Here is a 16,552-nt window from a genome sequence, read left to right as displayed (position 1 = left end):
AGTTAGATTTTTAAGATATTAGCCGCGCAAAATATAAAAAGTTAGCAATTGAAATTGGCACAATTAGCGAGGTAAAAGTACCTTATTGATCTCGTGTTATTTTCGTACGAGTTACAATTAATTATTGACCGGACTGGTTTAAGGCTTACACTATTGACTCAATCGGAGTTGAAAAGTTCATTAAGTTTTTCAATTTGATCAATTAAAAAATAAAAGATAATTTTTCCGAAATTTTGAAAGTTTACACATATTTTTTTAATATAAATAGCAATTATGTTGGTCTTTACACGTTCAACTAATGTAGATTTTTTTGAAATTCTCAAACGTTTTATATTATGTTTATGGGATAACCGTAATTATAATACGGTTGGGTTCATTAACATATTATGTTTAACAACAAAAATGTTATGTTAGTGAAATGTTAAGTTTTTTTTTTAATTCATTTATCGGAATATCATTTGTTCAACGTTAATTTGCTGCTATGGCATATTAAATGATAAACACTATTTTTCTCTAGAATTCTTATTCAGTTAAACGTTTTATTACGTTAAGTTAAATATTTTTTGATATGTGTAAATTTGTTTATATATATATAATAACATAACATTTGTAGTAGTTCTCGGTTATTAAAACCTCGTAGATACCTATCATTTTTTTCTTAACTTCAACCAGGGAAAGGATATGTATTTACCGAATAAAAGTTTCATTGTAACAAAGAACACTGTAAAAATGTTAAAATTCAATGTATTAGTTTAGAAAACTTATGAATTTTCTTATCGATTTAATATTTATAAGAGTCGAATTTAATTTCATGTTTATGTGTATATTTTTTTGTTTTCTGCTTATGTCATAGAAAGATGATGTATAAAAATAGGCAATGAGATCATAAATTGAAAATCTCAGTATATAATACCAAAAAAAGCACATCCCTAATTTCTGGTGAAATTTAGACTTCAACGCTCACATGCTTTGAAAATGAGGTGAAACTACTGTTGTATATATGTATATTGATAATGTGTCGAAACTATTTTTTAAATTTTTATTCAATAACCATTGAACAGTAGTTTTACGTTATTTTCAAAGCGTGTGAGCGTATATAAATAATTTGTGATAGTTTGTCTCTGGTGTCTCTTAATATTTTTTGTAACTTATTTTCAATCTAATAAAATTATTAAAAATTCATTTTTCTATAATAGTTGTTTTAATAAAGAAAAATATATTTCTGTTTATTTAATTTCTGTTGTTTGCCTTTTAATTTCGTACAGTATTTATGGAACAAAAATTACCTAATATTTGTAATTACTTAGCTACGGCCGAAAATACACAACAAAATCACTGTTATGCGTATTTATTGAATGCATTATACTTGTTTTTTATATTCAATCACTGGAGTTAATTATCATTTTCTTTAATTTAGATAACATAAGAAATTTGTGATGTTCAGTAAAACGGTAAAATTATCTGCTTATTTCATGGCTTGTGCCACGGGCACAAGGAATCATGTTATAGTTGATAGTTCTTGTTATCTCTGAAATCATATACTTACCTACCTACATATCTATTATAACCGTTCATTAAATAGTGAAGTAAAACTTGAAATGCACATTTGATATGCACAATCAACAATAAAAAATAAAAAAATCTTCGACCGCATCAGTTAGATCCTCGGGTCATGTTTTTTCTTAACTACAATTTTAATAGTTATTTATTAATTGAGATAAATGGTTAGCAAGATCATTAACTAGATACTACATAAAATATATAATACTTTTAAACACCTTCTCCATAGATTATAATTTAAAGTGCAATTCCATAGCCATAGAATAATTTGCAAATAATTTAATTTCTCCGGTACGATTTTTATTACCCATAAGGCATATGTGTCATCTATTCACGAATCGACAGGTAAATATATTCGTATCTACTCAACAATTACCTGTAGCATCTATTGATTCGATCTGTATCCTTGAGGTGTAAGAAAGGCGCCTTTACATAGTAATTATGTGCAGGTTATTAATCAATTCATAATTAGTGTAACTATGAATAAAAATATTTATATAAGTGTGAAATAAATACGTATGGGTACTCTAAAGAGAAAGTTCAACAAGGGCAAAGATATTTTACCACTCGTGATTGACTTATCAACGTATTTTAGTTTTTAGGTAATGAGAAGATAATAAATGTAGATGAAATTATTTGACATTTTTGTTTAGTTTAAATAAGTTTTTAGAAATAGACTATATAAGAATAGCTTTACGCTTTTTTGAGGGTTCGCGCAATAAAGTAATTACGAAGTTCATTTGATAGTTTGTAGATTAAACTTAATTTTGTAATAAAAACTATTTTAAAAGATATATGTTTCTTATCTAATAACATAGACGTGAATAGTGTTTTGAACTTAGGCAAGTTTCAAAAGTCAAGCAGATGTTCTTTCGCTTCGCTCGAAATAATGTACATTACCTTATTTCTATCTATTCATTAACAAACAATAGCATACTATATTTTTTTAGCTGTAATATATCAACTACAATAATTGAAAACCAAAAACATTATTACGTTTAAAGTCAAATGAACACTGTGCACCGGTAACAATGTATTCACTCACAATAATACAAGAAAATATTTCATAAAATAATTAGTATTTATATATAATACTACTTAATTTTCCCTTAAAATATTTTAAAGGATGGCGGGAACTAAGACTTTTCACAATGCCGATTTGGTGCTGTAATTTGAGCCAAAATCTGTTTAAACGAAAACCGTTCTAGCGCTTATATATTATAACTAGTTCTAAATTAAACCATGTGTTTTTATTCATTTATGTTTAAATCAGTAAATTTCATGCATATTGAAATTTATGAAAATATTTAAGTAGAGTTAAATTTATTTTTTCATCACCTTCAATTTTCTTTTTATGAAAATACATAAAATTTTATTAAAATGTTGGGGCCTATGGCAACTTTTTTGGAAAGGTAAGCCCCTCCGTGGATTACCATGTATGTGTCATGCACCTACCCAAATGTGCTTTTATTAGAAAAATGCAGAGCGATCGAGACACTTATTATGAGCAACTGGTTAAAAGTAATAGTCCAAAATTAAAATTAAAATAATATAGGAATACTACAATAGTACAATTAGTAAAGAACTAAGACAAAAACGATATTAAAATGTTTAGTAGAGGTATAGTTAACCTAGGCTACAAACAAAAATGATTTTTTGAGTTATGAATGAGTTTCGATTTTTATTTTTTTAATAATTTCAGTTTTGAGAGAGATTTTGGTTTAGGTTAATATTAATTTTTAAATAAATTTTAAAGTAATACAAATTTTCATTTTTTTAGTAAAATGGGATTTTTGAGCGAATTAAATTAACTATGTTGATATAAAAATATTTGATCTTTTTTTTTATTATAGTCACAGTAAAATACAGTCATAAAACTTTTTTTGTGTCCTCCTGCTCATAAAGACATTTTTAATATGCAACGTCTCCGTTTGGTATTAAAGCTTAACTATGAAAATTATTATAGTAATTAATAATAATAATAATAAATGTATGTATAATATTTATTCATATTGTTATTATTAAATATTTTAGCTACCCTATAAGAGTATAATGAACTATTGGCAAAACTCTGCCGTGATTTTATTGTGTATATATACACGACGATTACTTCCGCTCTATTGGACAAAACGTATATATTGAAGCTATATAAAAAAATACTCAAATGGTAGCATAAAAATAGAGTTTACTGTTTTCTACTAGTTCAATATTTTTGACATGTCCTTTCTCAAATAAATAGTTTAAATAAGTTCTCTTTTAATAAATATGGATTTTTTCCCTAAATTATTCTTATAAATAATAATCATAAGTAAAATATTTAGTTCATAACTATGACATATAGTCTTTCGCTTAATATAATGATGCCTAATATTACCTATATTTTGCTATTTACGAGTATTCATTAAATGAAACAATGAAGTCACTAATTTGTTAAACATTTAATGAAACTATTCTTTTTTAATGTAAAAAAAAAAAAAATAGCAATTAATGTCTACAATAATTTACAAAGTTCAGTTTAATTGATATGTATTTTAATTCTTTAAAAAAATTATTTACAACTAAAATTAATGAAACTTTATTAAATAATATATATATATAACTCAGTCGAATAAGAAAAAAATGGTAACAAGTATTCTGTAGCATAGATATATACAACTAAAATAAGTTAGGAATTATCATAAAATTCTATTTTAATAATATAGAAAAAATTATTGATCAAGTAGTTTATATAGACTAAAACCAATTCCAATAACAAGGTTTGGTAACTGATGTCATATTTATTATAGCCATTATGGCAGCATAAGTTGAAGCCATTCCACCAAGAACACCAACAATAATTATTTCCCACATGTACATTTTTGAATGACATGAGATTGATCTAAAAATTAATCCAATAAGAAAAAATGATTTTACATGCAATAAATCATTATATTTACCTTTCTGGCCAATTTGGATTAGTTTGTTCACAAAGTTTCATGTAGAACAATGATGGAAGTACAAAAGTAGCTAATGTAACAGTTGAACCACCAATCAATGATACTAATTTGCCAAAATTTGGTATTGATTCTCCAAGAAGAATCATTAATGTTAATAATAGAAATCTTGTTGTCAACCTTTTAAAACAGAACTCTAAAAATATATTCATAGTATTTTATTGATTATTTTGAATTTTGTGGTTTTTTTGAACTCACTATTAGGAACATTAAAAAAAAGTTCCAATTGTAATGATACAGGATTAATGATTATGATGAATCCAAGGATTAAATGACAGGCTATAAGTGTATTAGCAATAGATGTAATCCATGTTTCATTCAATGAAAGCATAATATTTGTATTTATCCGATCTCCATAGACAAAGTATCCTCCAGTGACAATAGGAAAATACAGAGACATTATAACTAAAATATTAATTTAAAGGGTAAATAACTTTTAAATTAAATTTATACATTATGAATAGGATTTATATAACTTAAATCATTAATAAGAATTGTTAACAAATTAAAAATTTACAAAATTTTTTTATTGTTACATAGTTCAATATAGTTTAAATGTATAAGCTACTTTATACAAATTTTACTTGAAATAAATACTAAAAATAAATAATACTATATAACTATTTTGGCTAAAGGATCTCTAATGGTGAGCCATAATAGCTCACATGAATCACTGTCATGTAACACATCTTATATACAAGGTAATTTATTTTCCATGAATCACTTAATTTGTTGAAAAATAAATAGTATGTTGAGAAATTTTTGTTTGGTTTCTTTTAGGTACATGTTGTTCTCAATTTATCAATCTTAAAATATTTGTTTATGTTCATCTCTTATACCTTATATGGGTGTCAACTTTGTTTTTCAAATGGAAAAATACATAATTAACTAGATTAATTTATAGATAACAATCTAATTAAGTAAATAAATGGTCGATAATAACATTTGAACCAGTACTTTGGAAATCATTCTTATTTTTATACTTAGGCTGGAAGAGTATAGTTGGGAAATGACTAGTGATAAAAAGAAGAATACCTACATATAACCTCCATCCACCACTATAAAATCTTAACAAGTTCAGAAAAATTAGTACAAGTATACAAGTTAAATATATATGATGCCTTTTAAAAAATGTATATATTAATTTATTATAAATATATTAATATTTATTATAATAAATAATAAAAAATATGCTTTAAACATGTCTTAGAAGACAGTAATTATATTTTAAAAAATGTCAACAAAATGATAATTATATTAAAAGTTATAGAGATTATCAGTTAGATCTAAGACACTTTGTATATACATAGTAATTCACAATGTTTTGAAAAATCTAATAACTTTTCTACTTAATAGTTTCTGTTCATTTTTTAAATATAATTTATGTATTATTAAACTATGCTATAATCATATTTTTTATTATTTGTTTTAATAATAAAAATAATGATTCTTTATTTTTTTCAAAAATTCAAAGTAGTCATTCATTAAAGCTTTTTTTACATACCACTTGATTGAATTGTAAACAATTTCAGAATGAGTACTTAATAAGTTACAAGCATATTAATGCATAGAAGTATGTAGCGCAGGAGGGTACAATACATATTGGGGTATATTTATAAGGCTTACTACTCCACCCACCTACTGATTCTATATATTACAACGTTTGTAACTTAAAACTCGTCCTAAAATAGTTATTAAAACATCAAAACTTTTTATAAGAAAATATCTAATAAACAGCAATATAAAATTTTGAAAAAGAAAATGTATTATTTTTCTTTTATTATTAGAAACAAATAACAAAATACTTGAACTTCTTGCACTCAGTACTACAATATGATTTGAAGTAATAAACATTTTTAATTTTTAGTAAAGGTGTATCTTTTGCAATTAAAAAGAAACTAAGCTAGACGTTTTTTCCAAATTTAACTTACTGATAAACGCAATAAGTACACTTTTTGGAAATTTTTCACGTTGGAACATATCGTTTTGAATAGTTGGAAATGCAGAAGCTCCTCCATACGCAAATAAAATTGTACCAAATGACAGAAAAAATTGTTCTAATGTATGACCTTGATGTAATACTGGTTCTTGATTACTGATTCCATCACTTATAATTTGCCAAAAAATAAACACACAGGCAATACTTGTAGTGAGTACAGCTCCAATGGCAACAGAACTATATACATACAATTTTTTCATGACTATTATTAGAAAAAATAATAAATTGTTTAATAATAAAGAATAAAATTGATTTTTGTATGTAATTCAAGTCGCTGAATTAATAACAGAGGAGTTATGGGTATATGATACTCCTCCAAAGTAAAACATTTTATGATAGAAGTACAGTTTTTTCAATCGGAGAAGACAGTGAAAAATTTTCTGTAACAGCTCTCTTCCCAAGACAACACCTTATTTATTAGTCATATTTTAGATTTTTTAGACATCAGAATGTTTTACATTTCAATTAAGCAATATATTATAGCAATGTTTATAAAAAAAAGGGGGGGTGTAAATCTCTTTTTATAAAACTTTTATACTGTTACTACAAACAACTTGAAGGGAATGAAATTTGAATTTATAATGGCTCTTATATGGACTGAAAAAAGAACATTCAACATGAAAAGGAATTAAATATGTTGTCATTTAGTGGAAATCTTTTGTCTTGATTTTTTTTTATATAATATATCACTGATCAGTTGTTTTATCATTAAATTTCCAATTATCAACCTTTTTTTTATACAAAATTTATGTTAATTATAAATTTTCACAATGTACCTAGAAACTATATAAAACTTAGAAATTAAGGATATATTTTTTTTCTAGCATAATTGTTAATTTTAAAATATGGAGTACCGTTTTTGACCAGCTCTCAAGTTTTATTTGTAGTTATTTTGTGCCTTTACTTCTTAAACATGGAAATTCAATTATACCATTAAAAAAATGAAAGTAATACTTCTGCAATAGGTTGTATCAATATTTTTATAGTCATTTTAATTATATTAAAATAATTTTTAATTAATAATACAAAACACATGATACATTTATTTCAATTTACTCTCTGCATAGACCCACTTCAAAAATGAAGTACTAAATTAACTGTTAGTTAAATAAATACCTGAAGTCTTTTGGTGATTCAAGAAACATCAATGGACTAATTGCCAAGGAAAATATAAGAAGCCAACTACAAAATCCTGTATCAGGAAATATATTTTCCAACAACAGTTGAAATATCTGTGCAACAAGCATCAAATAGACAGTTCCTGCTCCAAATAATGTTAACTGAATACAAGCTGATGTCAAATAACTAAAGTAAATATTTATTTTGAATAAAAGAAAATTATTTAAAGAAATTTTTGTATGGAATTATTACCTCGTTTTTTTTCCATAAGCATACAATGCTATTGTAGGATATGGATTTTTACAACTTTCTTTGCATTCTGGATATCTTTCTTCTAAAATTGCCCAACAATCACCCAATCTTGATCCACTATAAGCTGAAGTTATTGCAAAAGCAATAAGCAATAAAAATCCAACCCAACCTGTCATAAGCAATAACAAAAATAGTAAACATAGTTTAATGATTAAAAAATATATATAAATTTTAACAGTTATTTTAAACCTGAATTTACAACTGCCCATGGTACCGCAAGAACACCAGTACCTGCCATTTCTCCAGCAACAAATATAGCTGCCATCCATACATTGAGCCCTGATCCATCATTCCGTAGATATCCCAAAGGTATCTGCTATTATTCAACAATTTTAATGTTTATAAATTTAATATTATTAACTAAAGTACTTTTAATAAAATTGGAATTTTACTTACCTCGCGTTCGATGTCAACAACTGGCTTAGTATTAGAAATAGATCTATAATTTTGACCAAAATGATTTATAATTAAAGGATCCTTAGCCATGCCAGTCTTCTAATAAACTTGGTAACAATTATTTATGGAAAGATAACTTCAAACACGTTACATTTCCAAACTTTTTTTTAATTTCATATAAAACTGAAGTATACAAATTAGTGTAATAATAAAAAGTTTTTTTTCAGTAATACATTAGCGTTAAATCATGTGTTTAGCTTTATTGAATATTTTCATATTTTGATTCACCGATACCGAAGTTGTTATCTATTAGCATTGACATATTACAATACAATTGCGCAGCTACAACCATTTGTTGGTACTAAAGCACAACATGTTTCTGTATTGTGATACGAGAAGTGTGATCTGCTTTCTGTTAAATATCGCCCCACCAAAATCCTAACACAGCTTGGATTACTCACTCAAATACTCGAGGTCATTCAGTAGCAGTATTTTTTCCTAATTATTAGGCTATATTAAATATGTATAGTCTGTATTTTTATTATACATGAATTTTTATTTTATTATTATTATAATATTTTAATAAAATATTATAATATAATATTACTTAAATAATGTTTATAATTTAGTAACTAACTAGGTCAGATAGAAATCATAGATTAAAAGTTGAATTTAAAAAAATATTTTGTTTTTTAATTTTTGTTAAAAGTTGACATAACAAATAAATTATCATTTCTATGTTCCTAAAGTGTTTCCTCTGACTCCTCATATGATTAAAAACATATATATAGGTATATATCCTTTTGTTTATTTGTCATATTTGTGATAAACAGAAAGATGACGCAAATCATTAATCAATATTTTTCTGAAAAAAAAAACAGAAAAAAATGTGACAAAACACATTATTGTAAATTGTTAATTATTTACATAAATAATTTTAGTCTACTCATTTATAAGAACCTTAGATTGACTTTATTTTAGTTATTGACACACATCACACTAGAGTAACAGAATTTAAAAACAGTGAAAATTATTAATTCTTATATTTGTTCACTTGTAACAAATAAACCCGTTGTTTTGATTTTAATTCAGGGTCGGTTAAAATTAAGGGTAATTTGTTAATATTATAAGCATAATTCAATTTGGAAGTTATTAAGAAGACGTCATCGGAAAATTTGTTTATTTCATATAATAAAAAAAAAGTGCATATTTTCGTGCCAATTAATTGATTAATTCCGAAAATTGAAGTTATCAATTTTAATTGGATTTGTATAAACTAAAGAGCCATGAACGGATCAAATTAAATTATTTTATCTACGACTTCTAAATAACGCTTTGAAAGTTAATTATTTTTATGATAAATTTTAAAAACTTTAATTTTATTTGTTATGCCTGATGTTTAATATGATGTTTTATGATGACGTTCTTTATTAAGATACATTTTTTAAAAATAGATCTTAAATATTTTTGTGACCGTTACCTATTTTGTATATTATTCATGTTAATATTCATACAATTATAAACATAATATCATATTTAATACAAGACATTAAAGTTTAAATTTATATGATTTTATAAATTATTTGTTTTATAAATGTTAATTTATTCAATTTATATTTTTATATTGAATATCTTAATAGATTAACTATTAAGTAAGATAAGTATTAAAATGTGAATGTTAATTAATAAGCAAAATTGTAAGTAGACAATATGTACTCAAAATTGTGTAAAATATACTTTTATTATAATTTATATTCAGTCTTTATTTGTCAAAATGTATTAGTTTTATTCGGCTATTTTTGAATATAAGAAGATGCTACCAAAGGATAATTAAAAAAAAAAAATCGCACAGTTCAAAAAAAATTATTCAATTGGCAAAAATACATTTTTTTAAAAATTGCATGTATCATTTTTTATTTATGCGGTCAATGTTTTAGTTGACATTATTATATCAGCTCTGTCAACATATCCCATGTTTTAATTTTAAATAATTGTTGAAAATAATTTTTAGTAGTTATTGGACCATCTTTTAATTTCCTGTTCACCTAAGCTAATTAACATCATCTTAACACCTGTAATTGTTTCTCTTCTTATACTGACAGGACCGGATTAAGACCTATATGGACTCTAGGGCGGTACCTCTAGATGAGCCTTAATAAATATCCTTATCATAATAAAAGTGATGAGCAAAATAAAAAACTAAATCAGAAAAACTCTGTCACTAATAATAACCAAGCTAATAAAATTTGAGATGAACCCGAATTCATTTTTAATCTATGCTGGTAATTAATATCAAAATCATGATCTTTCATCTTGGTATTTTAGGAAATATCAAATAAGTATCACTGGTATTTTCTTCTAATTCTTTCAGTAATTGATTTATCCGATTGACCTTCCAATATCTATATTATCGACTAATTAAAAATATAAAAATTCGAAAAATTAATTTGAAATATAGTTTTGTAAATATATAATACAATATTGATAATAGGATCAATAACTCACATTGTTTTTACAATAAAATAACCAATACAATAGCCAATATTTACATCAAAAATTAAATTATAAATACATTTATTATGTATTTAAAACTAAATTACACTATAATTAGATTCAAATTATTTATTTTTTAAATATTATAATACATTTTAAAAGCTTTAATTTGATATAGGTTAGAACTTATAAGACTTTTTGGAAACTTTTTAAAAGTCAAATAGAAAAAAAAATGTTTACATGCATGAGAGGTATTTTTCAATTCCTTCCTATATTGTTTTTTCATAAAAAGTAAATCCAAAGAATGTTTATTGTCTATAATTTATTCGGTTTTAATTTCATTATAATCAGTGTTTTTTAAATAAGATATAGTAGTTTTTAAATTCAGAAATAAAAATTTGAAAATTGCATTATCTACAATTGATTAATTTTGAGATAATTTTCTAAATTTGTAAATTTGAGGTGGTTTATTCAGTTTTAAATGATGATGCGTTTAACTAGATTAAAATTGGGTTCTTTTGACGTATTAATTATTAAAATTTATCCTGTGAGAGCTGAGAATATTTATGGAAAGACCTAAAAACATACACCATCAATCACATAACCAGTACCTTTTCAGCTTCTCATCGAAGCTAAAAAAAAGTCTTAAAAATTATATAAATTATAATTATAATTATACACCATTTCAAAACCAATTTATTCTAAGGTTTGAATCGAAGCTAAAATACTCAATGTTAAAATATTCATAAAATAATAAAATAAATCATATGATTTCATATCGTATAAATTTATAATAATACTACAGCAAATACATAAAATAAATCACTTTTATTTATCTTAACATTAATATGATGTCAATTGCTACATAATTGATGATTTTAAAACTCTTATAAGTAGCAAAAAACAGTTAAAAGTATCATTTTTAATAGTTCTTTAAAAAAATTAAAAATTAACTTTTCAACTTTGTTATTATTACAAATATCATGAAATCGTTTACTATTGTAACATTTCCGTTTATTTTATTCAGTGTTTTTTTATCGACATCGTGTAATCAGACAAACATTGTTGATATATTGAATTCACTTCTTAAGGTAGAAAAATGAACATACGACAATGAAAACACGTATTATAATCATCTTAATCCAGATACAAAAGATTTACTCATAATTGATTCTAAAAATGAGAATATTGTTACTGAACGTAGAAATAAAATGATCAAAAGCATCGAAATTGATAAGTTATAAATACGCAAGAACTGTACACTGGCTTGTTAATTTGTTATTGATGTTAAACTCTTATTTTGATACAAACCATAGGAAAGCATGTTCAGAAACTCAAAAGCAATATATAGAAACCTTGGAATTATCTCTCACAAAATTGAAGACGCTAACAAAACGATTTTTAAGCGCATTACAATTCATAAACAATTTAAAGCTATGTGTCGAAAAGTCATTCTTAAGACATTTTAGTAAAATGTTGTTAGAATTTAATAAATTTGAATTCAAACCAAATTATAACGATATGCATAAATCATACATAAATGTTAACGACATTTTATCTAAAACTTATTTTTTTGCTGAAAGATGTATAAATTCATATTGTAAATTAAAACCAAATAATCTTGTGTTTAATGATAATGATGATTTGGATTTAAAGTATCGAAATAAATCGAATAAAACTGAAAAAACTAAAGATGAAATCGTACATTTAGCTTATCATTCTGCACTCATTCTCAGATGTGTCGATGAATTTATTGAAAAAAAATACATCAACCTTGGATTCATATATAACGAGGAGACAGGAGTCAGTTTATATAACAATTAAAAAAAAATATTGGATAAAACAATTCAATTTAAGTTTTAAGTAATAATCTGTTTTTATTAATTAAGATCTCCATATATAAACAATAAAAATACACTAATTTTTAATTATATGGTTATAATTAGAGAAATTTATTCATTTATGTTACGTTTAAATTATGTATTGCTCGAAAAAACTATTGTTCGTTTTTAATGAGTAATTTTGTTCTGCATATAAAAATAAATAAACATTTGTATATGAAAATTGATTTTTATTGTCACTCATTACGGTTTAAGTTAATTGACTAAAAATCATCTATCCCTGCTATTTAGGGTTGACTTTATCTTTTTGATTTTACACGATTTTTACACCGATTGTCGATCTGACGCAACCTCATTACAACTGAAGGAGCCAGTAAAGGGGCAAGGTGTGTGTCACTGTTAAAGTTGCCGGATGGAGACGATCCGAGAATTAACTGCAAGTATGAAACTGAACAACTGCGTCAAAGCGACGACAGAATGATTATCTGCACCATCACTTAAATTGACCAAACATTTTTTTTTAATAACTTAAATTACTAAATTTTTGGTCAAATATCATAATTAATAAATCTATATTGCATTATTTTATTAACACCAATTTAATGAAAGTAAAAAATCCCTTAAAGAACTCTCACGTGTAGTTTCTCATTCTCATTTTCAAAAGTATCGATGAATTTATTAAAAAAATATATATCAACCTGTAAAATGAAAATTGGCGTGAAACATTCCTTACATTTTACTAATAACTTAACAGAATTTGAATAAGTGTTCCATATACTTATTTGAATTTATTTGATAGCGGTCTGATTAGCTGAGTGGAGAACGAGTCATGCCTCGGTAGGTAGGTGTTCTGTTGCGTTAGGTTATGTATGTTTTCCCATCTTTTTTTACACAAGAATAGCTTTTCAGAGAGTACGTTAAAAATAAATACCCTATAAGGTTGACAATTTAATATTTTCAATGTAACACATTTTCAACTAGCTTATAAGATAGCAAACCCATTAAGAAAATGACCGGACGATAACAACTTTTGAAATAGTACTTTGGAAGTTATTAATATTTTTTAATATAGAAACGAACTATATGGTTCTGACTACCGAAAATATTGTAAGTTTTATCAGATTGTTGAAAATACAAAGATTTTCGCTACAATAACAAATAATACTATTATCTATACAAAATCCGTTCGACAACAATTTGTTTGTAATATTGACAAAACGTTTAGTTATAACTACCGAAATTTTGGTACTCTAACAATTTTTCATAACTATAAAATTGACATCTAATCGGATTTTAACAAAGTAGTTTGGTTAAATATCCACTGTGATTAAGCTTCGATGCGAAGCTGAGAAGGTAATTTCTGCTCTCGAAATGATCTCTGGCTTGGCAAATGAAGCCGCCCGTGACCGAATTTTGAACGTGAGGGCATTACCGACTCGGCCACACCGTTCCACAAATTAAATCTCATGTAATATACTTTAATTTGAAAAAAACAATTTGACCTCTGGACTTGTCTTTGTAGTGTAAACGAACATCAAAGTTAAAGAAAAATGCGCAATATTTATGAACAAATTCTTGATTTTATATTTTTAAATTTATATTGCTAGAACTTTCTGAAAAATGTATGGATCAATAGAATTTTTTTTTAATAAATACTTTTTATATGTCCCTTTCATCTGACATACATTTTTTTATTAAATCGAACCATTTCCCTTTATACTGGGTAGGTTCAAAACTTAAAAATGCGTTTAAAAACTATACCTTTTAGCTTCGATGCGAAGCTGAGAAGGTATTGGTTTTACTATGATGTGTTTTTTTTTTTTTTTTTTTTTTTTTTTTTTTTGTGTCTGTTACCACTTTTTCTCAGCTCTCACCGAACCGATTTCGTTCAATGATACGTCAAAAGATCACAAATCGTATCTAGTCGAAGACATTACCCTTAAAAATTGAAAAAAATTCCCTCGTTCCCCGTAAAAGGGGGAAACCTCCAAAAAAATTACAAATTTAAAAATCGCTAATTTTCGAAATTTTTTCAATTTTTTTTACTTAAAAGTGCCATAACTTTTTCAAAAATGAACATATCAATATAATTCTTTTTTATATAGATGCTTGATGTCTTTACTTATCATTTGGTATATTTTTTTTGTAAATCTGACACTTAATCTGCCCACAGGGGGGGATTTAAAATGACAACTTTTTCACAAAAAATTAACTTTTTCAACTTAACTTTTGAAAATGTTCCGGAAGGTCTGACACTTTTATATATATCTTAAATTAAAGCTAATGTAATATACTTTAATTTGAAAAAAAAAAATTTGACCTCTGGACTTGTCTTCACGGCGAAAATGGCTACCGAATGCTATTTTCGTGTGAAAATTCTCGATTTTATTATTTATATTATATTTAACTTTATAATGCTATAACTTATTGAAAAGTTTATGGATCCACACAATTTTTTTATGAGAAATAATATTTTTTAATAAACCCTTTTTCATTCGACATACTTTATCTTAATCGAGATATTAATAAGGAACCAGCAGATCAAGTAGCTTTTGGAATAAAACACCAATTTTTTTAAAATTAAACACTATCTAAAGATTTGCATCGAAGCGTTTATTTTTGATAGTGATTTTAATCACTATCAGATATCATTATACTTGATCCAACTATGCCACGTCACCACTGTGCCGCGACCCCCCTGTGATGGGTTTTTTTTTTTTTTTGTGTCTGTTACCACTTTTTCTCAGATCTCACCAAACCGATTTTTTTCAATGATACGTCAAAAGATCACAAATCGTATCTAGTCGAAGTCATTACCCACAAAAATTGAAAAAATTTCCCTCGTTCCCCGTAAATGAGGGAAACCACCAAAAAATTTACAAATTTAAAAATCGTTAAATTTTCGAAATTTTTTCAATTTTTTTACTTAAAACTGCCATAACGTTTTCAAAAATCAACAAATCAATATAATTTTTTTTTTTTATAGATGCATGATGTCTTTACCTATCATTTGGTATATTTTTTTTATAAATTTAACCCTTTACCAGCCCACAGGAGGGGATTCAAAATGACAAATTTTTCACAAAAAATTAACTTTTAATATTAAAAAAAAAATTCGGACTTAATTTTGTTTTCACCATGAAAATAGCTACCATATGCTATTTTTGTGTAAAAATTTTCGATTTTATATTTTACATTTTTTTTTTGTGTCTGTTACCACTTTTTCTCAGCTCTCACTGAACCGATTTCTTTCAACAATACATCTAAAGATCACAAATTGTATCTAGTCGAAGACTATACCCTCAAAAATTGAAAAAATTCCCCTCGTTCCCCGTAAATTGGGGAAACCTCCAAAGAAATTACAAATTTAAAAATCGCTAATTTTCGATATTTTTTCATTTTTTTTTACTTAAAATTGCCATAACTTTTTTAAAAATGACCGAATCATTATAATTTTTTTTTCTTTACTTACCATTTGATTTATTTTTTTAAGAAATTTGACCCTTTACCTGCCCCAAAGGGGAATTCAAAACGACAATTTTATTACATAAAATTATCTTTTTCAACTTAACTTTTGAAAGTGTTCCGAAAATACTGACACTGTTATATATATCTTAAATTAAAGCTTATGTAATAAAATTTAATATTAAAAAAAAATTTCGGACTTAATTTTGTTTTCATGGTTAACGCTATAACTTTTTAAAGATGTATAGATCAATATAATTCTTTTTTTTATAGATGCATGACGGTTTTACCTATCATTTGGTATATTAGCTTCGATGCGAAGCTGAGAAGGTATTAATTTTACTATGATGTGTTTTTTTTTTTTTTTTTTTTTG

General features: G+C 25.3%; 1 protein-coding gene across 1 annotated transcript; it reads right to left on the bottom strand.

The window, feature by feature from the left end:
* Positions 1-4,119: 4,119 nt before the first annotated feature.
* Positions 4,120-8,775, bottom strand: LOC126897437 (uncharacterized). Its single transcript, XM_050671018.1, has 8 exons — positions 8,380-8,775; positions 8,173-8,299; positions 7,924-8,092; positions 7,669-7,857; positions 6,485-6,729; positions 4,752-4,958; positions 4,497-4,689; positions 4,120-4,438 (listed from the first exon to the last, which is right to left on the bottom strand). Exons 1-8 carry the CDS (start codon positions 8,467-8,469, stop codon positions 4,294-4,296), a joined length of 1,365 nt encoding a protein of 454 aa, XP_050526975.1. The 5' UTR covers positions 8,470-8,775; the 3' UTR covers positions 4,120-4,293.
* Positions 8,776-16,552: the final 7,777 nt, after the last annotated feature.

The sequence above is a fragment of the Daktulosphaira vitifoliae genome, unplaced genomic scaffold (assembly GCF_025091365.1).
Source record: "Daktulosphaira vitifoliae isolate Bord-2020 unplaced genomic scaffold, ASM2509136v1 Scaffold_2, whole genome shotgun sequence".
Lineage (NCBI taxonomy): Eukaryota > Metazoa > Arthropoda > Insecta > Hemiptera > Phylloxeridae > Daktulosphaira > Daktulosphaira vitifoliae.
This window is presented reverse-complemented; position numbering and strand designations above follow the sequence as displayed.